This window comes from Geospiza fortis, unplaced genomic scaffold (assembly GCF_000277835.1).
Source record: "Geospiza fortis unplaced genomic scaffold, GeoFor_1.0 scaffold130, whole genome shotgun sequence".
Lineage (NCBI taxonomy): Eukaryota > Metazoa > Chordata > Aves > Passeriformes > Thraupidae > Geospiza > Geospiza fortis.
Window position 1 is genome coordinate 13,381,440 of NW_005054300.1, and position 22,622 is coordinate 13,404,061.

Below are 22,622 nucleotides of genomic sequence, written 5' to 3' on the forward strand. Positions count from 1 at the left end.
AGCCAGGTTCATCAAAGACCAAAGCCAGGTCCCCTGGTGTCAGAGCCACACCTCTTCCACTCCAGTACTTCATCTGCTGTGACCTTCATGGCCACAGGGCTGAAGGGTTTGGGGATCACACATGACATCCTCTGCCTGGGCATTTGTTCTTCAGCAAACCCTGCCTCAGAGCTGCAACCTGCACCACAGCATTAGGAGGAGATTTTGGTGCTGTTGGAGCTAGGCTTGCATCCAAGATCCAGCTGTCATGATATTTCTCATTGATATTTTTAAAAGAAATTCTTCAGATCTTTTTCTTCCTGAGAGTGAGAAAAAGAGGCAAAGAGACCAGTCAGGGCAAGCGTCTGATACTGTAAGTAGCCCTTTGATCTCTGGAACTTTTTCTTCTGTTGACCATCCTGGGAATGAGATCTCTGAGCAGACTTGCATGCACTGCTTGCCTATCTTTCTGCCTCACAGTGCTCTCTACTGTCACACCAGTGCCTGCAAAAAGCAGCCAGCTATTGATAGAAACCTCTTGTGGAACTTTTTTCATTTCTTGCAAGAACAGAAACAGTCTTCTGTGACTACAAATGCCTGTGCCCTACCAAGGTTTCAGGACGCCTGATCATTTTTTTCCCAAGTACCTGAGTCCTATGGTAGTTGCCATTAATTTCCAGTGGGACACAAATTCCTGACTCTGTCAGTTATTTTTAATGTTGCATTAAATCCTTTCAATCACCTTTGTCATCCCCTGTCTGTTTAAAATATACAAGTTCATCCCAGAAGGACCAAGGCCAGACTTGGTCATGGCCTGTGGCTAATGCTGCAGTACAGATGTGAAGTAATAACAAACAGTTTCAGTTCAAGTTCTGTGCATTGGATCTGCTGCTGTTTCATGCTAACAGCATCGCTCTAGCCAAGTTTCTGCATTACAGAGCAGCCAAGCTCCTCCCTGCCAATTATTCAGAGAGTCACTCTTAAAATGAGAAAAAACCTGGATGCTAGAAACCTGCTGTGCCTTCTAAGATAACTTGTAAGGTTGTTGTGCAAATTATTTCTATGCTGATAACAGAGAAACTTTGTGGAGAAGGAGATACAGAGCCCATAGAACAGAAACTAGCAGCAGTTGCTTTATCTTTATCCTTGCAGGTGACCCAGTATGGGTAACATGGGTAAAATGATCCAGTAGACTGGCATCGCTGGTGGGAGGAGGCTGCTCTGTGAGGTCTGTGTGCCCCAAGGATGGGCAGTGGTCTGTTGCTTGTCTCTGACCAAGGTTGTCTTTCTGATGAGATCAATAGCATTACAGCATTTTGTGGTATTTATTTTCAGGCAAGGATCTGAAAAATAAGTATTTTTCTGTCTGAATGGCTGCCAAAACAATATAGGCCCTTGTTCCCTTCTCTCTGTAGGGTCTTGAGAACATGTGCAGAAGGTCACTCACCTCCCGGAAAAGTCACAGAATAGGTAAGATTGGAAGAACCACAGTGGGTCATCTGGTCCAACCTCCCTGCTCAGGCAGGGTCATCCCAGAGCACATTGCACAGGATTGCGTCCAATTTTTAGGACTAGTTGTTTGTGTTTCCATTAGTTTTGTTTTTGTTAACTAAAAAATCTGAGCTGCTGAGATGTTTAAGAGTGGCCAATTGACTTGGGAGTGCTTTGAGCCTGGACACATAGAAGACACAGCAGGAAGGCTCTTATTTTGGAAGAGGTAAGCACCTGCCTTCTGGAAAGTTGAGCTGTTACCTTGGATTCCTAAAAACTGATGTGTGCTGTGTTATTGGTAATTTCTGAAAATCGTGGCCAAACTGATGATGGTGCTTTGAACACACAGATCAGCCCTCATTCCTGGACCCTTGCCTGCATCCAGCCTGCTCATGTTCTGTGTGCAGATCCTTGACGTTGGGGATCAGCTCCCAAGGGCAGTCACCCAGTGGCACGAGGTGCCACTGACACTTTCTGTTGAACAAGAGTATGGAACTGTGGGAAGGATGAGAACTGAAGTCCCATCCAGAGGGAAGAGTTGGAAAAAGGGCGGGGGGGAAAGCTGGTTTTTTTTCCTTTGGGCAAAAAAAATCTTAGAAGGAATGAGCTTCTTCCACAAAGAAAAGGAAAAGGGAAAGAAATTGTAGATTTCTGGCTGGAGCACACTAGAGGTACAGTTGGAAAAATCTAACACACTAAGACTTGTAATTTTTATGCTAGTTTAAAGAAAAAACTTTGAGTAAAGTTCTGCTTTAGAAGACTTCCCTCCCCCATTCCAACCTGGTGAACTGGAAGATTTCCTCTTTGCTACAAAATATGCTCTTATTTGGAAAAGCTGGGGTTTTAACAATTTCATGGGAAGAATAAGTATATAATTATATAAGATTGTCCTAATGGACATTTGCAGCTGTAGTGAGATGCTAACAGCATGCAGAAACCATTATGTTTCCAGTTGTTTGGCAAAAGTTAAGAAATCCGATATATATATTTTAAAGTTAACTGTAAAGTAAATCCAGATGGTTCTGTCTCACACAGACAAGCAGTCTTCAAACTAGACATATAGTTGTAGCCTGGCTATAACTTGTTTTGATTACTGCAGATAGAGAGAAATGCTTTAAATGACTGCACCCTCCTCACAAAATGCTGCATGCCCTTGATTCTTGCTGAAGTCAACTGGTGTTTATAAAGCACTACATAAAACTTGTCTGACAATACCTTGTGTGCAGGAGTATCTCGCTGGGCGTTACTCATTTAATTTCTCTTTATACTGAAGCATTGCTTAATGGCCCCCATCAGGGTTGGGGCTCTGCTGAGACAGGCATTGCAGACCCATAAACCAAAAATGACAATTCCTGCCCTAAGTAACCTACTGTTTGAGCCTGGCTTTGTGCTTCCCTCTTCATCTCCCAGCTCTGGATTGCCAGAAAATATTGGTTGTATACTTATTTTTGATTGATATATTCAGAGTTTTATTTGATTCTTTAATAAGCGCTGTCTGTTGTGTTCATTACTTCATTTCAGCCAGACGTCGGCTGTGTTGCTGCTATCAGCAGGGGAATCAGAATTATGTTGACTTGTGAGGCCATTCTGCAAATCAAATCAAAGGGGCAGCTTTGCTTCACAGAGTAAGGATTTCAGTGGCTGAATGTTTTAAGTTGACACATTAAGGAGCATTTCTAAAAGTCTGAAAATAGGAGGAACTTAAAGGTCCACCAGAAATTAAAGACTTGTGGTATGTTACTTTATATTTTGTGGTTTTCTTTTTTTACTCAGTAAACAAACGTTCTTGTAGATAAAGGTTGATGCTGTTTGTCCAAGTCATATAACAAGCAGGCATGTTGTTTTATGAGCTTCTTAGGCAGTATTGTCAAGAGGGTAATTTGGATTTGACCTGATAGGAGTCAAATTTACTGACTGGTGTTTCTCTTGCTATGTCTGTGGCTGGGCTAATAGCCCAGTGTAGTGCCTGTGTTTGTAAGAGACTATGCAAGACAGGGACAAAGCAAGTTCCCTGGGGGTTAGGAAGGAAGGACCCCAATCCCCAACAAGGCTCCCTGAGTTTGTGGGGTGAGGCAGGGGCCGGGGCTCTGAAAGGCATTTTGTTCACTGTTCTGCTTTTTCCCTCACTGTCAGCGGAAAAAATGTTCTGGGAGATTTGTGTTGAAATGGAGTATAGATCCCAAGGCATAGAAATGCGGAAAATAGGGATGAGGTCTTCCTTGTAACCCCCACTTAACCAAGAATGCTGGGAACAGGGAGAGCCTGGGGCCCCAAACGTCTGACTCCCCTGCTGCTCAGTGCTAAGAGAAAGCTCTGCAAGGAGAGCACCTACCACAGGAATCCTATGCAGACAGAGTACCTAGTGAGTTCCTCATTCTATGCTGTGCAGGACATCCTGATGTGCTCCTCAGGCCCAAAAACGGGGCATCTGCAATTGGTCAGTGTTTAAACTGACCTCTAAAGAAAACAGCATTGCCAAAAATCAAGCGGGTTTTGTCCCTAATTTACCACAGTAACACACAGAGAATTGCACCTAATTCTCTTGACAAGAGAATTGGGAAACTGCCATAGTCTGTTTCTCCTCTTGCTATTCATGGGGATAAGAAGCTCTTTTTCTTCTACTTCTCTGTATCATTAATAACATATTGCTGCAGAGGTTCCAGAAATGTGTGATCCAACCTATTTCCTAAGCATAGCACACTTAAAAAAATAAACAAAAATAGTAGATACTTGGTATGTAACTCTGATCTGAGAAAAATTGTCCAGACATGCCGAGAGCAGGTTTCAGGTCAGAGTAATCTCATGGTATATGGAATGCCAAATCTAGACTTAAATAGAGCTGGGAGACAGAAATAGGATTGATGTTTGCAGTCCACTTGGTACAGTCTTCTGGCTTGCTGGCAGGGCAAATGGGGAAACACCAGAGTTGCTGTGCTGGTGCCATTGGTCTGGTGTCTGTTCCGCTGACTGTGGTAACAAACCCGTTAAAGGAAATCACATGAAATCTGTGCTCCCCACTTATGGGATAAATTTTCTGCCCTAGAGAAAAACTGTTTACTCTTCCCACTCCACCTCCTTAGATAAAGCTTGGCTGAAAGCCCGAAGTTTTACATCTTTTCCAAATCTATTTATTTGCTTCCAATGTAAATTGTCTCTGATGGTGGTTTTTCTTATTTATGTGACTACATTATATTCTCTTTAACTCTTCTTTGGTCTTTGCCTCCAAGTGTTCTGATAATGAGTTGGACAAACTAAATTATGATGACAACTATAACACTAACTGGTTTGAAATATGTCCCCTTTCCATTCTTCCTTAGCAAGCTTGGAGAAGTTTACCCAGCCACTGCTCAGGTGCAGCTGTTCTGCTGTACTTGGAACATCTGGTCCTGTGGTACCATATGGCTATGACCTACTGTCCTTCTAGAAGTAATCAGCTGCACTTCATGTCATAAAACCCCACAACAGCAAAGCAATGCCTCATAATCCACCAGGAATGCTCCAAGCCATCTCAGGGCAAGTGCCTTTTAATGACTTTTTGCTCTGAGTTTGATCAGGTTCCAGACTATTTTAAGCTGAGAACACCATAAATGCTGGAAATTAGGTACTTCATTTCAGGAAAAATGCAAAATCCAGACTGAGTAGATCTGCAAAGCAGAAATAGGGTTGTTACATTATGAGAGAGATAGCAAGGCTGCCTTAATAGATGGCATTCAAGTACAGCTGCATATGGTTCTTAACTGGTGTTGGCCCACAAAATGCATACTTATAAAGGAAATTGGGGAGAGCTAACACATGCCTGGGGGCTTTGAAGTTGTTATTATCATCCACATGCATAAGAACGGGAGATCCTCTCTAGTCCAGCGAGTACTGAGAAATGAATGAGTTTGGCGCATACATCAAAGGTCTTCACTTGTAATTTGCTTAAGAGATTAAAAATGAAATATGAGGGAATTATTGAGGAAGAGCAAGCTGCTGTTTTTTCCCCCTTGCAGCAGGAAAGAACAATTGAGCATCTATTCTGACTGAAAGTGATTACTGAGAAGCTTTCTGACAACCTGGAGCAAAACAGCAGTTGCATCTTAGTTTCACTGACATCAAATAAGCTTTTGATTTACTGAGACCCAACAGGACCTGTCCGGTGCCAAGGATTGTCTTTGAGAAGCAAACAAACTTCATAAAGCTTTTTTTTACAGAGCCGCAATCTCTAAAGCAATGCGTTGCCAGACCATGAAATGTGCTCTGCATTTCAGCTACCAGAAATATTCTATTTCAGAAATAAACTAACAAAACCTAGTGACAAACACCTGAACCTTGCTACCTTTCCCATGTCTGTCAAATGTGATTTTTACTGAGGTTCTTGAGTCTGAGTAACCATTAGGAAGGAGAGAGCATGGGTAAGTTACTAAGTCATGGCCAGATTAGGAGATAGGGAAGCTTGATAACAAACGTGGTCTTCTGGGAAAAAACTATGAAAGCTTTGGAGGTGGAAGGAGGAGACAAGTGGCTTCCTGGAATAGCTTCCAGTAGGACTGCAGAGCGTGGGAAACCCTTATTTTTGGGGTCTGAGGAAAGACTGTGATGAATTTTTGAAAAGAATCCAGAGATATTGGCAGAGGTCTAGATCATGTAAGTGTTCCCATTGCACATCCTTTTATGTGACGAGTCAGAGATGTTGTGGAAAGACTTGTTGCCTCTGAATCAAGATCACATACCTTTCAACAGAGCCTGGCCTTCCTTGGAACTGATACAGGAAGGGATGGGTACTAGTCTATAACATGACCCAAAATGCAAGATGCTGACTAAAGGTCATTTCCATGCTTACTTTGATAATTTCTTTGACAGCATAAAATTTGTATCTATATCTATGATATCTTTATATCTATCATGCTTTAACACATTTTCTCCCTTTCACCACATAAATTGTTATTGAGTGTTCTTGATCCACATCATCTTCTTTAGCTTGGAATTTTACATGCTCTTCTATGTTCTGAAGTGGGCAGTCCTTAAAAAACTTGTCTGTTACTTTGTTGTTCCTTGAGCAGAACATCACCAGTCCAACCCATTTATTGTTTTTATATCATGGAGACACAAGGCAGTAGGAATAAAAATGAGAGTAGTTTTCCCAGTCAGAATTAATCAACTACATTTATGACCAGGGCTGCTCTTAGTTTTTCTGCAGTGTTAAAATAGTCTCTTGTTAAAACAGCCAGTCTCTCCCACATTTTTCAACCCATAGACATAAACACATGCTGAAAATTTAGAGACAAGCTATTGGCTTGACCAGCTGCTTTTCCAGTAAGACACAAAACACCTGCGCTTGTGCAACTACCCATGCAACACACCTTATTCCATCTGTTACAAATGCTGATTTCACTCTAAATTATGGATTTGGTCCTCTGTATTTTTCTTAGAGACAGTTATTATTTTAAAATTTTAAATTATTATAAAAGAACATTAATGTAGAGGATTTTCACATGAATGAAAATGACCTCCAAACCACCACAGACCTGAGTACAAAACCCAGTGGCAAAAAGGAGCATGGAAAGGGGTGTCAGGAGATGCTTTGCTGCCAGAAAGGGGGTGCCAGGGGACAGGACTGGCCATCAGGAACACTTAAGGAGTGAAACTGTGGGAAAACTGGCTGGACAGTCAGTGAGATGCTTTTATAAAATCTTTGCAGGAGAAGAGGACTTGGGGCTAAGATGAAGACCCTAAATTTTTGAAAAATTTGAACTATCAACAGGAGTTGCTGCCTAATGCAATTATAGCTCTTTTGCTATCAGAAAAGTAATAGGTATAAACACTGCATAAAATTATTGCTAAGCATATTTTTGAAATATCTTGAATTGTTTAGTGCTATGAATAAGTCTGGTTTTAGAGAAAGAGAACTACATGGCATACCAAAGATAAATACAGGTTTTACCTATTGACTTGTCTCTTTAAAGAGAGAGGAAGAGAGCAGGTGGAGGGGGGAAAACCTAAAGGAAGAAAAACTTGAAAGTAGAATACATGAAATATTGTTTCCTTGGAAACAAAAAGGAAGATTACATCACAGGGTTCAAGCCTATAAATAGAAACCTAGCAGTGCAGATACAAAAGAAGCTCTTGTTCCTAGAGAGAAAATGTAGAAATGAAGATGACCTCCCTTTAGACGCTGCTGTCACAATGCAGTCAGCACAACCCGATCGTGAGGACCAGCAGTAAATTTAGCTGATGGTACATGACAGTCTTCTTTCAATTAGCTGCAGCAGTCAGCTCAGGGAGCTGGTTCAGCTGGTGAGAAGAGGTACAATTTCTAGGCTGCTATAAATACCATCAGTGTCTCCAGAGCCCTGCTATGCTGCCATGGTAGAAATTACTAAAAGTCTTCAGCCTGAACTCTAAATCCTTTGGGCAGCCATGACAGGACAGTGAAAACATCAAGTCTGAATTAATGTTTGTAAGAAACAACCTGGGCAAAGCATCTCTGCTCTGGTGGGAGTCCAGGCCTTTGGAGAAGATGAGCTGCGACTCATAGAGTGACTCAGGGGTTCTGTCCTCCTGTGGTCCCCACTATGCCCTGCCCCCTTCTCCTGTCTCTCTCTTGCTCCTGCTGCATTTGTGTGTCTGTTGTTTCTGTGCTGAGGGCAGTGGGGGTGAACAGGAGCACCTGAGGAGGCTCTCCTGTGAGTCAGGCACAGAGGGTGGCTCAGCACACGCTAGGTGCCTGCCCCTGCTGTGAGCTCATGGCCCCAGTGATGCTGGGGGCCAAGCTCCTGCATCCTGCTGGAGTGGAGTGTGATTGCAAGTGCTGTCTGTTTCTGAGTTATGTTTCCTGATGCTATGGAATATTTATCCCATTAGTTACTAAACCAAATTACGATGTTTTCATTGTTCCTGATGAGCTCCTTTGGACTATGCAGTGGTTCATCTTACAATCTTTACTTTTTAGTGACATGAAATTTTTCTCTGCATTTGCAGCTGAACACTCGTGTATAAACACTGCTAAAGGGATAGCTCCAAAATTGGGCAATTCATGCATCTTATGGGCTAATGTAGCTAAATCTGCCTTCAGAAGACTAAATCCTTGAATAAATCATATTATTCTACAGTCTTTCCATATGTTAAAAAAAAAATTGATTGGCTATGGCTCTGTTAGGAAACAATCCTCTTCAAACTGAAACAGGGATGTGTTCCATCAGTTTGTATGTGATAACACAGGATTTGGTCAAGTTTCCACTTTCTGGTGGGAATCATCTTGGTTTGAGTGGGGAACTTAGTGTGACCAACAGCTCACAGAGGATTGCTTCTTCCCAGAGCTAACAAAGCAGGGACTGGAGGCACTGCTAAATGAAAAGATTTCTTAAGTGTCCCAATGTCACGGATGTTGATGATGCTGTAATATATACGTGTGTACACATCCTTCCCTGGCACTGCTCATTATAAGGCATAGCCAAATCAATGAAACAGCATATGCTCCCAGCTGCTTTAACCCTAGGACATGGTGTACCAGGTGGCAGGACTCTACTCTTGGAGCTTTTTATCCATGTCTTGTAACATGGTACATACTCCTAACTTTACCAGAGAATCTCAGCTTTCCTTGGCAGGGAAGTGGGGGTGGAATCTAAGTTTACTGCCCTTGTCAAGAAAATAATGAAAACAATGGACTTTAAGACAAATAATAAAATCCCATGCTTTATAAAGACATTCTTACAATGGGAAGGGGGTGTATATGTGTGTGATTCAAGAGTTCTAAACATCTGGGGCTGGCAGAAATACAGTTCTTGCTTAGGTAGATACAGGGGTCATTTGCATGTGTCTGAGTCTAGCTATGATTCTGGATCCAAGACTGCTATTACCATAATAAATTTTTAAGAAGCCAGCATTGTAAATGTCTAGTGCTAAGGGAAATCTGGATAGAATTTGAACCTTCTAGTTTGTGTCAATCTTCAGTTTAATCTTGTTGTTTTAATTTGAAAGAATTGTAAAGCATTTGACATACTTCTTTTCATGAGAAGAGTGGTTTGAGCGGGGCGGGGATGCTGACATGATGGTGCTTTCTTTGACATGCTTGGGTTTGCTGTCGTAATCTCTCATCTCTGAATCATTGTGCCTGCACAGTTTGCTTTTTTCTTTTCAAAATATAAGTTCTACATAGTAAGTTGATATTCTGTGGTGCAATATTCTGCCAATATAGTCACAGAGTTCTTAAAGTGCTCTTCCAATACGTTGCATGGGAAAACTACTGGAATATGTAGATTTTTTTAGGATTTTTTCCCAAGTAGCCCAAAACTATTTTCTTTATTTTTTAGCAGACCAGTACCTTTATTGGCAGGCAAACATTTCTGAGCATTGGGATGACTGAGTGACCAGCATGAGAAAGATATATTAGTATTTGTCTGTTAAAATGCTTTTGGATGGTTGTCCAATCATTCTGCTATGGCACTGGTGCGTGACATGTGGCCAAAAGGAAGTGGCATAGCAGAGATGCTGTGAAGTTGACATATGTCTGGTGTGAAACAGGCTGGATTAGAAACTGGAGGACTTGCTGGAAGTTAATAGTGATGGTAAAACCAGCATGTAACCACGTGGAGGTATAACCGAGTATAAACTAATTATTTTTTTCTTCCAAAAAATTGACAGTAGGAAAAGACATCAGACAAATTGAAGAATGGTGTGAATTGACAGAAAACAATTTTGGTTGTAAACATCTAAATACTCCTTTGTGTTACTGACTTCTCCCAAGCACTCTCTACCTCCCTGAAGAGCCACATCCTGCTATTCTGCCTGATCAGATGAGCTGTTTAAATTAAAAGCACTCTGAGACTAACATGCATGCCAGAACTGTTTTCCTTGGTACAGTTTTCATTTCTTGTTATATTATGTCTCCTTTGATTAATTCAAATATATAGGAAATGAAAAAGATGGTCACAGATTTTTAATCAGTTGTGTATTCTAGTCAGGTATAAGCTAATTACACGCAGACAATTAGCAGTTGCATCTGAGAAGTGTGTTCCTTAGCTTTCATCTATGCAGGGGTGCAAAGCTGGGACTTCCCTAGGACAGCTGAGGAGGAGGAGAGCAGTCTCCCCTGGCCTGTGACAGTATTTGGTCCCAGGATCCAGGAGCTGGGATGCAGCCTCTCCCTGCAGCCAAGTGCTGCCTGGCTGAAGAGAGGGGGTCTTCACCCCAGTGCAGATTTTCCTTCTGCAAAACCCTTGGCTAGGGAACATCTTTTGGTTATTATTTCTTTAAATCATCATCTTGTTGGCCATTATAGAAATCTTCTCTGCATGGGTGACTTAGCCAAGTCACATGTACTGGTACCTCCAAGGATGGCCATAGACACGAAAATTGTGCAGCTTTTTGATAGTTACTTGTACACAGAGGATTGGAAATGCAAGTCAATGAATAGAACAAAAAGTAAATTTAATTCTCCAAATATTCTTTGTTGGAATAGCCTCTGATAAAATGTTTTTCCCTCTAGTGAGAATAGCAAAGAAAATTGTCTTTGAGTCCAGCCCTGGGATCCTGCTGTGTCTCTCTTGTGAATGAGCAATGAAAAGTGGCCATTCATTGCTGAATGATTATTTTTCCCCTTCAATGGAGTGTGGGGGGAGAAACCCTCCAAAATCCAAGTCTTCTATGAGTCCAGCAGACTAAAAGCATCAGGAAACCTCTGGAGGGAAGTAAAAAGTTATGAATGGAGAATAAAATACTGATGCAGAGCAAAAGGGCTGTTGTGTATAAAGAGCAGATGGGAAAATGTTGAGTTTCAAGTTTAAAAGACAAGGATCTGAATCTCATTCAGCTGAGCAGGGGAAGTGGTTTGGGTTTCCTTTCCTTGGATGTTGGCTCCATTTGATGAATTGTCGAGATGTGCTATAAATGTTTAAGATTTATAGGAGAGGCTCCAAGTAATACTAATGAATAGCTAAAAATAGATATGATAGGAAAATATAAACTGACAAACAGATCACAGAGCACAACAATAACTTCATAATCATGCAACTGTTGCCAACTGAAGATGGGAGACATGGCTTGAAATCGAGCTTTTGTTTTTCACATCTGAAAGTTAAAGGAGTCAGAGTAGAAACAGATGTTCTTGAAAACAATGTGTCAGAATAACTCTAGTAACAGCCAATTGTCGCCAGAGCTGAGCAAATAATTTCTTGCTTACTCTTAAGTGGCTGATGGTTTTCCAATGGTGGGTGGGGTTTTTGTAAAGAACTGATTTATTTATTTATACATCTTAAGCAACCTAAATGATGTTGATGCAAAAATTTTCAGTGTCTCATTTCTTACAGTTCTGTGCTTTGTCGGAATTTTTGTTGAAGAGCTGTTGATCTTCCAAAAGCAATCTTAAGGCCTTTGATGGATCATTTTGGTTGTAAATGTTTGTGAATATTTCATTTTTTATATTTAATATTAGATTAATTGATGAGTTATAATTGTTACTGAATTAGGAGGAATTAGATGCTTTGTTTTCATAGAAAATGGTTTGTAGCACAGCAACTGCCAGAAGTGTTTTACACTGGAAATAACTACACTAGATCTTATCCTCTACAATAGCAGAATTACTGAGCTTTCATTTTCAGTGTCTACCTGCTGAATACCTACAGAAGAGAAACATTCAACTCAACAGCTGATGTGTGGATAGACAGAAGCATCAAAGATCCTTTGTGGTGCTATGAACTTGGTCTGTGCTGGATGCCTGCATAATGTGCTGGAAGATCTTTGTGGCCATGACGATGACTGGCAGCAATTCGGGGACCCTATTCCTTGACAAGTAACATTTTGTGTGAGAGAAGGCTCTGCCCACATCTTAAGCAACAGACAGATCAGAAGTGTGAGCTGAATCCCAGTCTTGCTTTTGAATTTAATGTTTAAGAACTGATGTTTTTATCAGCTGACTGGACTTTTTGTGCAGATTTTCTATTTGTACTATTGTGAAAATATTTTTATTTGAAATGGTATTTCCATTGGGATATGCCTTTGTCTTCAGAGTAACTTCCCTGAGAGTGGTTTCAAAAGTTAATCTGTGGAGAATACTGCATCTTGTTTTGCAGTATTCAGATGCCCGTTTACAAAGTAAGGTAAAAGATGTGATTCTTTTTCAGGTACTATTATCACCCTCAGTTGCTACCACATTATTGTCTGAAATGTGGGCAGAGCTCAAAGGTTTGGAGAAATTGTTATGGACTTTAATTTAGTAATCAAATGAGAAAACTCTAGATAAGACATGATATGGCAACATCACAGAAGCTGCTCTGTGGCAGGGTGGAGAATAGCTACTGGCAGAGGAGGAAGAAAAAGGACAATTTTTAGAGAATGAGGCAGTGAAAAGTTTGCTTGAACAGCTGGGGTTGTTGAGCATCAAGATGATGGAAGGATGTTATGGAGGCAGAAGCAGGCGGAGGAGAGACAAAGCCAAATCCTCAGCTAACATTGCTGGGTATTTTTAGGAGTGCTTCCTGAGAGTGCTTTCTGTATATAAACAGTTGAGGTTCCAGGAGGCAGTGGTGAGGGGGAGCAGTGTAACTCAATGATACTTGTACTGCAAATAGTACATTGCAAAGAGCAAACTGTTTGACTTTATTAAACTGCAGCCTCCTGCAACAGATCAAGGGTCTAGTTTCTAAGCAAAATAATTGTAGCCTAAAGAAAACTTAAATGCTTAAAGTCCCATAGGCCCTAGATTCCTGTTTGACTTGGCTTCAGAAACTGCACATACTGTTTGAACCTTAGACTACGAAGTTAATTTGCAAAGCATAAGCTGTTTGAAAGCCCCTTTCCACAGTAACACATAGCATTGTTATCAGAAAAATACAGGACAAAAGACAATGGGAGGAGGATCAAGTCTGACAAGTGGGCTTGGCAGTGCTTTGCAATTCTGGTGGGGCTGGCAGGAGCTGGGCAGATCTGGTCTAGGCATCAGGGCAATGCAGGAGAATGTTGCCTGGGCTTGGTGGGCAGTGCCAAGGTTAAAGGGCTAACTTGGAACAGGGCAGTGTAATGCAGAACTGGCGTCTGCCCAACACTGCTTCCCGCCACCCTTGTTTACAGCCATGGGGGGTTATTTAGGGTGCTGTACTCAAAGAGCAGTCCTGTGTGTGCTGAAAGCAAAAGCTATGGATGAAGATGCTCCCATAGGAGAGCCATCCTTGCTGCAGCAGCTCCAAAGCTACCCGTGCAAGGAGGAATGAATCAATGCACCTGCAAGAAAAAGGCTGATGCTCTTCGCTGTTGCCACTACACATGGTGAGTACCTGGACAATATCCTGGCTGGCATTTCTTTCAATGGGAAACCGGTCCTTGGCACCATCTCTTTGCATGAAACTTGTTGAAAATTTCTGTCCTCTCTTCCCTTGGCTCCTTGCACAGCAGATTTATGGTCTCATTTTCCTTTTACAAATAAAACCCTAAGCACAAATCCAAAGGATAAATAACACAGTGCAGACATGCCCATGGCAATATTCTCTGTATCACTGCTGCAAGTCTGAGAGGAAAAGCTAGTGAAGGCAAGATACCTCAAGTGAGAAAACTCCTCTCATGATTTTGTGCCAGTTCTGGAGGCTGGGGAGCAATCCTCTTGTGCTTTCCCCCAAACATCCTGCTGCAGCTCAGGCAAACGTCAGGTGTCTTGTCTGCAAAAGGGGGCTAAGGCACCCATCCTTCCTGGCAGAGTTTTTGTGAGGGAGGTATAGCAGCTCCACCACAGTGCTCAAGGTTTCTCCTTCATAAGCACAGAATGGGCAGGTATTCATAAATAAACCTGAGTGTTTGCTCCGCACCAGGTAAAGGTGTTCATGGAAATGGTAGCGGTGTCACTGCCAGTCTGCCCATTAACATCTCTGCTGTTCCGACTGCTTCCACCCTGCCTATGGCCTCAATGTGGCTTGGGCAGGAAATGTTTAACCAGGGCACTGGGCAAGTCCCACAGAGGCACCAAACCTGCAGGGCTGAGTGGGGCTCCTTCCAGCTGACTCGGCAGCACTGTAATGGACAGCTGCAGCCAGGACTAAACACCTCATGCTAGCACGGGTGGCTGTGGGGGAAAGAAGTTATTCCTCATTTCTCAGGCTGAGTTGGTTGTTTACCACTCTGGATCTTGAAGTTATACCAAAATATGTATCTGGAACCACCTTCAATATTGTTTTCATTCTACCTTGATTTCAGCTGCAATTTTAAGAGGCTTTTGTTTAACTAAGCACAGGGGCAATAAACCTCAGTGTGCAGGACATACGGGTCAGAGGTTAGGACTCAATCATCATCAATACAGACCCTGTCCATGTGCCACTGCTAGGCCACTCCATGGTGCTGCCACCCTCACAGAGAGGGGAGCTAATGGTGGGCTCAGGAACATGGTCTCCTCAAGGGTGGAGAACCTGGAAGGAGATGGGGGACCTGCCTCTCACTGTCTATACTTCACAGCTACACAAAGCACTCAGAATAGCTCAGGCACATCTAGAAAAAGATTTTTTTTGTTCTGAGATTGGATTATTCTCTTTGGATCTTTTTGAGTTTTTTGCACTTCTTGCTTTTATTGTTTGGTTGGGTTTTTTCCCATGTTGAAGAGGAGGCTTCTACCGTACACGTGTAATGGTGACAAGAGCCAGAAGCCCTGCTCTGCTAGTGCCCTAGCTTACCTGGCATGCTGCAGCTCCAGACAGACGTACTGATCCTAGCTGCAAGTCATGGGTGGCAGGGAAATCTATGGCCTGCCCTGGCTGGCTAAAATAGTCATACAACGGCAAACAGGCCTCATCTGGGGTAACTTTAGGCTCAGTCAGTCTCACAAGTTGTTCACTTTAAGTTCTGCCCTGCAGCCACATATGTTTCCAGATGTGCAATGCACTGGAAATTATGACCTGTCCTGATGGGCTCAATGCATGGAGATTTTGGACTGTTGTGTTGCATACACCCTTGTGCTTTAATATAGGGATTGGCATGGATCAAGTTACAGAGGCTTGAAGGGAGTGGTTAGTAAGGCAACTGAAAACACCATTCAGAAAACAGCTTCAGCATGGTCTGCAATAAAAAAGAATCCCCAGACAGACCAAGGTGGAAGAGACCCAAGTGCCAGGAGTGGTTCAGTCACCATGCTTACTGAAATCTAATCTCCCTGCTGTGGCAGGCAATAAGAGGCCTGTGAAAACTATAACCTGATTTTTTCCATCATTAGCTATGACCTCGCTTCTGACTGCTTACTCCAGTCTCAAAGGATGGGACCCTTTCTGGAGGGAAGACCTGTGCCTCTGTTCCCTGAGAGGAAATTAGTCTGTAGCATTGCTATGCTTTGCTTAATATGTTTATGAAAGTGGAAATACCACCTGAATACCTCTATAGACTCTGCAGGGAAATCATGTTTCCATATTGCATTATGAGAAATGCAACAAAGGTGTGCTATGCTCAGTTAATATTTTTAATGTATGGCGGTAAAAGAAACTTCAGTTCAGAAGAAGTATATGCTTCCCTCTTTCTATTCAACATCCATGGTGCTATAAATACAAACTGCAGGGTACTTTCAGAACTGAGAGCCTTTAAGACTTCTCGAGGGAAAACATCACACCAAATTAATCTGCCGTCAAGTGGAAATTCTATATTGTTTGCATTTGCCAATGTTCTGTATGTGGCTGTAATTGCACTGAAGCAAATATCTGCTTCGAGTTCTTCACAAGATTAAATGTGGCCAATTGGGCGTAAAAGAGTAATTGAAATGCAGAGCTGCTGCTTTGGATTTTTTAGAGGCATTGCTCATTTTTGCTCTGACATGACGACGCTAGGTTCTGACTTTCCATTAAAACAGGGAAATCTGGGGAATGTGATTTCAAGCATCGGGTTGCAAGCTAAGAGGAGGATATTTGTCTGGCACTGCGCTGTCCTGCAGTGTGCCAGCGGGCAGTGGGCAGTGTGCCCTGGGTGTGCTCCATGTGTGCAAGGGGACACCTTCCTCCCTCTGACCAGCAGAGAGGCTGTCGACAATTGGGCCCCAGGGTGCAGCTTCTGCTTCAGAGCTCAAGTTGGCTCCTGAGGATTTCATGGTCCTTAAGTTCCAAGTATTTGCCATAGATTTGAAGCAAAAAGGACTTGTGAAGATCCAGCAAGAGCCTTCATGGCTTGTAGCAGAAGGAGCCCATGGTTTGAATTGAATCCTGACTAGTGTCACCACGTCAGACCAAAGGACCATGTCAGCTTGCAAAACCTGCAGTCTCACCCTAAGCCAGCTGGATGTGAAATGTTAAAGATTTGCTTAAAAGCCTTATGATTTCCTTTTATTTTACTAGCTTAGTCATTTTCCCTCTTGCCAAATAAATGCAATTATAAGCAAGTAAGAAGTATTTTTTCAAGTCGACTGTGCTGACTTTTAATTCTGCATGAAAACCCAGCTGCTCCCTGTGCCCTGCCCAACAGGTAGTTAAATAAACAGGCCCAGGTGAGCAAAACTGCCAGCTTGAATCCTTCTTTATTCCATTTTCTTTCCAATTAGTGTGCTTATGCAAAAAATACATGCCTGACAGTTTCTAAGAGTTTGCTGATGCTCGGCCTTCCCCCAGAGTTTCTCCATGCAGCTACAGAGCAGTCCTGACAGCATCCTTGCATTCTTCAGAGAGGGCAACACCTCTTGGGCTGGTGCCAGGAGACAAAGCTTCTTCTTGGCACTAGCAGGCCTCTGCTCCTCTGCCCGTGCCCCTTCCTAACTGGAGGTCCAAGTCCCGAAGCTGCTGGAGGAAGCCGGAGTTGGGGCAGATGCCTCTGTGGGAGCGCACAGTCTGAATGGCGGTGGTGAGGGACAGACCTTCACAGATCATTAGGAAAGCCAGGACAAGAGTTGCAGACCGACTGATTCCCATTGCACAGTGAACCAGTACTTTGCCTAGGAAAAGGAGAGAGATTTGCAATTATGCCAGCAGGCCTCATGCTGGGGGTTATTGTGCTGGAGCAGAGATGGAAGCTGGTATTAGAGATCAGCAAGCAGATGTGGTCAGCCCTGCAGAGCAGCCCTGGTGTAGTTCCCCTGGTTGGGGAACATGGGGTTTTTACTGGCTGGGGACAGAAAATTCCTAATTGTGTTCCAGGATCCATGGTCACTTGTTTGAGCTTAGCTGCCAGCCTGACAGCACACCCTTATCCCTCCTGCCCAGCTTGCCATCCGTTGTGTCCCTGCTTGCTCATGTATGGTTTTGGGAGTGATGTGCTTGGCTGGCAGAGTTTCAAGAGTTCATCCTTGATGGCTGTGCTGTGGGAAGCAGCCTTGGCAGGTTACTTACTACTACAGGGCTTGGAAACTTGGGATTTTACAAGTGCAATGCTCAGGATTGCTCACTGCTGTTACAGCAATGCTCCTGGTTTTCCACAAATTTTTCTTTCTTCTTGCTTGGGGCAGTAATGCTTTCTGAGGGTGCTGACTGCTGCCCAGGCTTTTTTGGAAGTGTGTGAAGAAAATGGGCATTATCATTAAGAACAGCTGTTTGTATGTGGCATTTGCATCAGCTTACTAATGCATTTTTATTTCTGTAGCCTCCCCCATACTAATCACTGTCCTTCTCTAAAGCCTCTATTTTCCCCTGTTTATTAAGTGACCAGTAGGAAGACAATTTATGAAATGTTTTTAGTTTTCCAGAGATTTCAGTGCAAGTTGTGCATCTTCATTAGGAGTTCATTAAGAGTAACATGATGAGTCCTTCCCCTTTTGCTGTAAGTGAGCCTCAGGGAACACCTTCCAGGGATCCAGGAGGTAACTCCCTCATTCCCTCTGTTCTGCTTCTGGTTTTCCTGCTGTGATCACGAATGGAAGCAGCCTAAGAAGCTCAATTCTGTATTGCAACTGCCTCCAAGGTTTCTAATGTGTGACTTTGACCCATTGGAAGGAGATGAATATTTTTTAAAATTGTCTTATTTGAAATTAAAGTTTTTTAATTAAAGGAAAATTTTGCTCTCAGATGGAAGAATTCAGGTTTGTGGTCCTTTCCCTCTAGATAGAAACAAAGAGCTCGTTCCGAAACCTGAAAATTAGCATCCTGTAAATACTGTAAAATGCTTCACAAACATGGTAAGATAAATGAGAAATTTCTAATTGAGAGTGAAACTCAATTGTTGTATAACTGTTCTACTCAATTATAACCATGCCTGAACATTTTCAAGCTCTCTTGTCCTTTGCTGCAATCAGATCTGTTTTTCTCACAGAGACTGTGGCCCAGCAACTCAGCATTAGTAGAGTAACAAGTGATTAGAAGCAGATATGAACTTCTGACTACCAAATGGACAACCTCCCATTAAAGCAGCTAATGAAAATCTCTTTTTAGCATGGAAATTTCTGAACAGTTCTTCACTGGAAATCTTCACAAGTTTGAAACAAAGTATTTTCTACTTTTTTTAAATTTAATTTTTAAAACTGTCCCATAACTGTGGTCTCTTGTTGGTTCATTGTATAGCTGTACAAAATGCAATTTAGTGGCAATACAGTTTATATCCAGAAAAGATGAAAAATCAGCAACGACAATCCCAGGATACTTTTTTCCTCTGGATATGGAATAGACTATCTCAGATCCTGCCTCTCTGCAAAATGTAAGGAGAGGTAGAAAGAACAGACAGCTTTTCAGGGCGAGTACCTTGTTTTGTTTGTGCTTACAGCATCTTAATCTCTCTATTACTAGGGAGCAAGACAAAAATATCCTTGTTGGATGATGAGCCTACATCCAGACAAAACCCTCAGACTGATGGCCCCCATCGCCCTAGGTGTTAATTCTGGGTACTTTGTGCACAGCTTTTAATCTTAAATCCCATTTTGTTTATGACAGAGTGTTTATTTAGCAACCATTCTAGTTCTGACTAATGATGATGGCACAGCCACATGCTCAGAGAGGGTGAGCATGTGTTGTGAAAGGCTGCTCTGGCCAGCAGGTTGAGAGAAGTGTTGAATTCCACAATGTATGTGACACAGCCACCTCTCATTATCCTGGCATGAGAAATCCGAGCACAGCTCTAAAGATAGATGTGTCTTCAGTAGAAATAAAGGGACAAATATAGTCTCCAAGGAAGTGGCAAAAACAGCTCTGGTGACAGCAGACTTGGACCAGGCATCAAAACCTTTGGGGAAGGAAGAGGTTTTCCAATATAAGGCCAGTTTCGCAGAATTTCTATTTGTGTTTTCTCATCCAGATACCGTTTCATAGAATTTACTGACATATTAATGCCCTTATTCAAGTTAAATTGCATATATCTGTCAATTCCATTAACTTCATGTAAACCCTTGGAAGTAAAGTCCTGCTTTTTATGGGCATATGGAGAAATGTTTTGCACCCCTGCTAAAAGATAATGCTAATTTGAATTTCTATCAGACTTCTTATTTGGTGCGCTGCACTTCCATTAGCCCTTCCACCAACGTTGTAGAGTATGTATGCTGCATTATCTTCCCCAGAGGAGGCACTTGGGATCCAAATAACCCTGGTCTGAGATTTTCAGAGGAGCATAAAGGAATCAGGAGCACAATTTCACCTTGAAGAATACTACAAAAAGGGCTAGGCCACAAGATTTTTGAAAAATCTTTACCTCAGTAGTTTGCAGGAGGCCTAAATGCAGTGTGTTGGCAGGAATGGGAAATCCAGACATTCACCCAAAATGTGCACCCCAAATAACAGAAGCCAAGAAATAAAACGTTCTGAATTTTTTTCTTGGAATCAGAACCACTCTTTTCCATCTGGTTGTTTTTTTGGGGTTTTTTTGGGGTTTTTTTGGGGGGGCGGGTTTTTGGGGTTTTTTTTGTCTTTGTCTGAAAACTTCTAAGCTACCAGCACTCTCAAACTAAAAGAAAAAGAATTTATGGTTTGAACTGCATCATAAGGGAAAAAAACAAAAAAGAAAAAAGAAAAAAAAAACAGAAAGAACTGGCCTTGATGTTAGATTTGATTTTGCATCACTATATATTTTGAAATTAAATATAAATTTGTGCATAAACTGGGTGGGGGACAGGAGACTTGATGTCCTGAATCTAATTTTTGTAAAATTGTTTGAGTCCTTCCCCCCTCACCTGTATGAAGACTTCTGCCTTTGAAAATGCTCTGCCCCACTAGCAGTCTTGAACTGAAGACCAAACTGAGCACAGGTATAAATGCTGCTGTTAAATATTGCCTGTTGTGTTTTTGTTAGAGGCACAGAAAGCAGAACAAATGCCAGGCTCCTGCTTGTACAGGCTGGCTCTCTATTGTTTTGTGTCTCTGTCTCAGAGAAGACTGTGTCCAAAAAGAATACACTGAATTTTCTTCCCTGTTTCTCTGGCTTATCTGCACTTCAGAAGAATTCTCTTCTATCAGCAAAGTGCTTTAGAAGGTGTCTCAGCAAAAACCTGGACAAGCCCCAAGTATTGACCTTGGTCCTAATCTGCATGGTTCTCTTGTTCCCATGAGGATGTAGGTATATTATCTCTCTTACAAGTGCAATATGTATTCCAACGTTGTTAACCTCTGTGCATAGTGAAACAAGGGCTATGATAAATGCTGGTACACCGACAATAAAATGACTTGTTTGTTGCAGATAAATCAGTCATGTGAAATGATTTAATTAATGTAAAATTGCTCTAATGAAAGCAGATTTGAATTTACTGTCTGATTATTTTTAGCAAACAAATTGAATGTTAAACTTGAGTAAGGAAACAAAAGCTGTGTTGCTATTTGGTTCTGTTTACAGGGTCAGACTCTTGTCTCTTAGCAGTGGCTGCAAATGGGTGAAGTGACACTCTGAACCCCTGGTGGCATCTTGCATGTGACCAGCGCCTGAGGCACATCTGCTCCCACACATTCCATCGTGGGCTGGCTGTGGTGAGCGATTCCAGCCGTTCCATCGGCCCCTGGCGCAGCTGAGAGGTCCCAGCACTCAGGCTGGGATTGCTGGGCGGCTGCTGGAGCCCCCGCCATGGAGAGCAGCGCTCACAGAGCTCCCCTGCCGTGTGGTAGGCAAGGAGGTTATAACCACATCTCCCACACCACAGAATCCATGCCATGAGCTGTCAGCTTCCAACTCTGTCTTCCCCACCCCCATCTGATTTAACATACAGTGCAAAAAGAAGCTGGACTGGTCCCACATTAGGGGACCATGTTGCAACCTCCTCTCTGAGCATGAAACAGGATCCCTTAGGAATAATGGGATTAACTGAGGAGAAGTAGGGGCACTTAGCTTCTGGCATTATTAAATCTTGCAATCCTTATTTGAAATTTTGCACCACACATCTCAAGCTACTTTTTGCAGAGGCAGACAATAACTGTCATCTGTCTGGGATTTGTGCAGAACAATAATACTTGGTTTTTAACAGCGGATTATGGATATTCTATCCAGCTCAAGCCTGCTGTAACTCTACTAACATCAAAGGTTTTGCACTAGGGATAAAGTTTGCACATTCAACTTTGTTGGCCAAATTCAAGTTAGGAAATTCAATGTTGTTGAACAAGATCAGTCATTAAAACACATAATAACTTATTGTCCTTTTGCTAATCATCATTAAATGAGCTAAATGTCCTAAACTAGCCCTTGCTTTCTTGCAGGATGGATTCAATTTGGCTTAAGACAAGGCTCCAGATCTGTCACCCTTAGTCAATGTCCCAGCTGCCTTCACTCCATTGGATCCAGCTGAAGTATTCTGCTCAGCAGGAGAGCTCAGCTGGGCTAATGGGCCCTAGAGGCTTGTTCTACTATTTTCTCATCTCCTGTTAGGTTTTAGCCAGGTGCAGAATCCACTGCCTATTTCCTGATTAATCCAGTATCTGTTTTGTCACAGCTGAAAATAGCAAGAAGCCTACGGAGAGCTTTAAATAGTGGAAAGTCAGAGCAGGTAAGAGCTGTCATCTGCTGCAGAGTGGGAGGTCAGACTGATGTATGTAATGCACCTACAGTGGAGGCAAGCAAGAAGACCCTTTTCTCCAAAGTTAAGCAGCTTTCATAACTCCCACAACAAGAACGTGACAGGAGAGCGAGCCTAGCTTTTCATTTGCTCTACTGAAGTGGAGGAAGGGAAATGACTTGGAGAGTCTGCCATTTAAAGATTTTAATGGGTGGTTTTAACCTGATAGTTTTAAACATGTTCAGAGGTCAATAAAAGGCAAAGCTCTCTACTTGGGAATCTTTGTCTCAGCACAGTCTTAGTTTAATTGTTTTCATGACATGCTTTCATCAAATTCTCT

At 42.3% G+C, this 22,622-nt stretch overlaps 2 protein-coding genes across 3 annotated transcripts in view; both read right to left on the reverse strand.

The window, feature by feature from the left end:
* DUPD1 (dual specificity phosphatase and pro isomerase domain containing 1) overlaps positions 1–22,622 on the reverse strand; it is a 49,190-nt gene that overhangs the window by 24,040 nt on the left and 2,528 nt on the right. The gene's annotated exons all lie outside the window — the stretch shown is intronic.
* The window catches only part of LOC102037866 (dual specificity protein phosphatase 13-like), a 22,560-nt gene continuing 16,834 nt past the window's right edge, over positions 16,897–22,622 (reverse strand). For both annotated transcript variants that reach the window (XM_031062056.1, XM_005417240.2), the window contains exon 4: positions 16,897–17,326. In XM_031062056.1, coding sequence (XP_030917916.1) covers positions 17,112–17,326 — 215 coding nt within the window. In that variant the 3' untranslated portion in view covers positions 16,897–17,111. The remainder of the gene's footprint in view (positions 17,327–22,622) is intronic.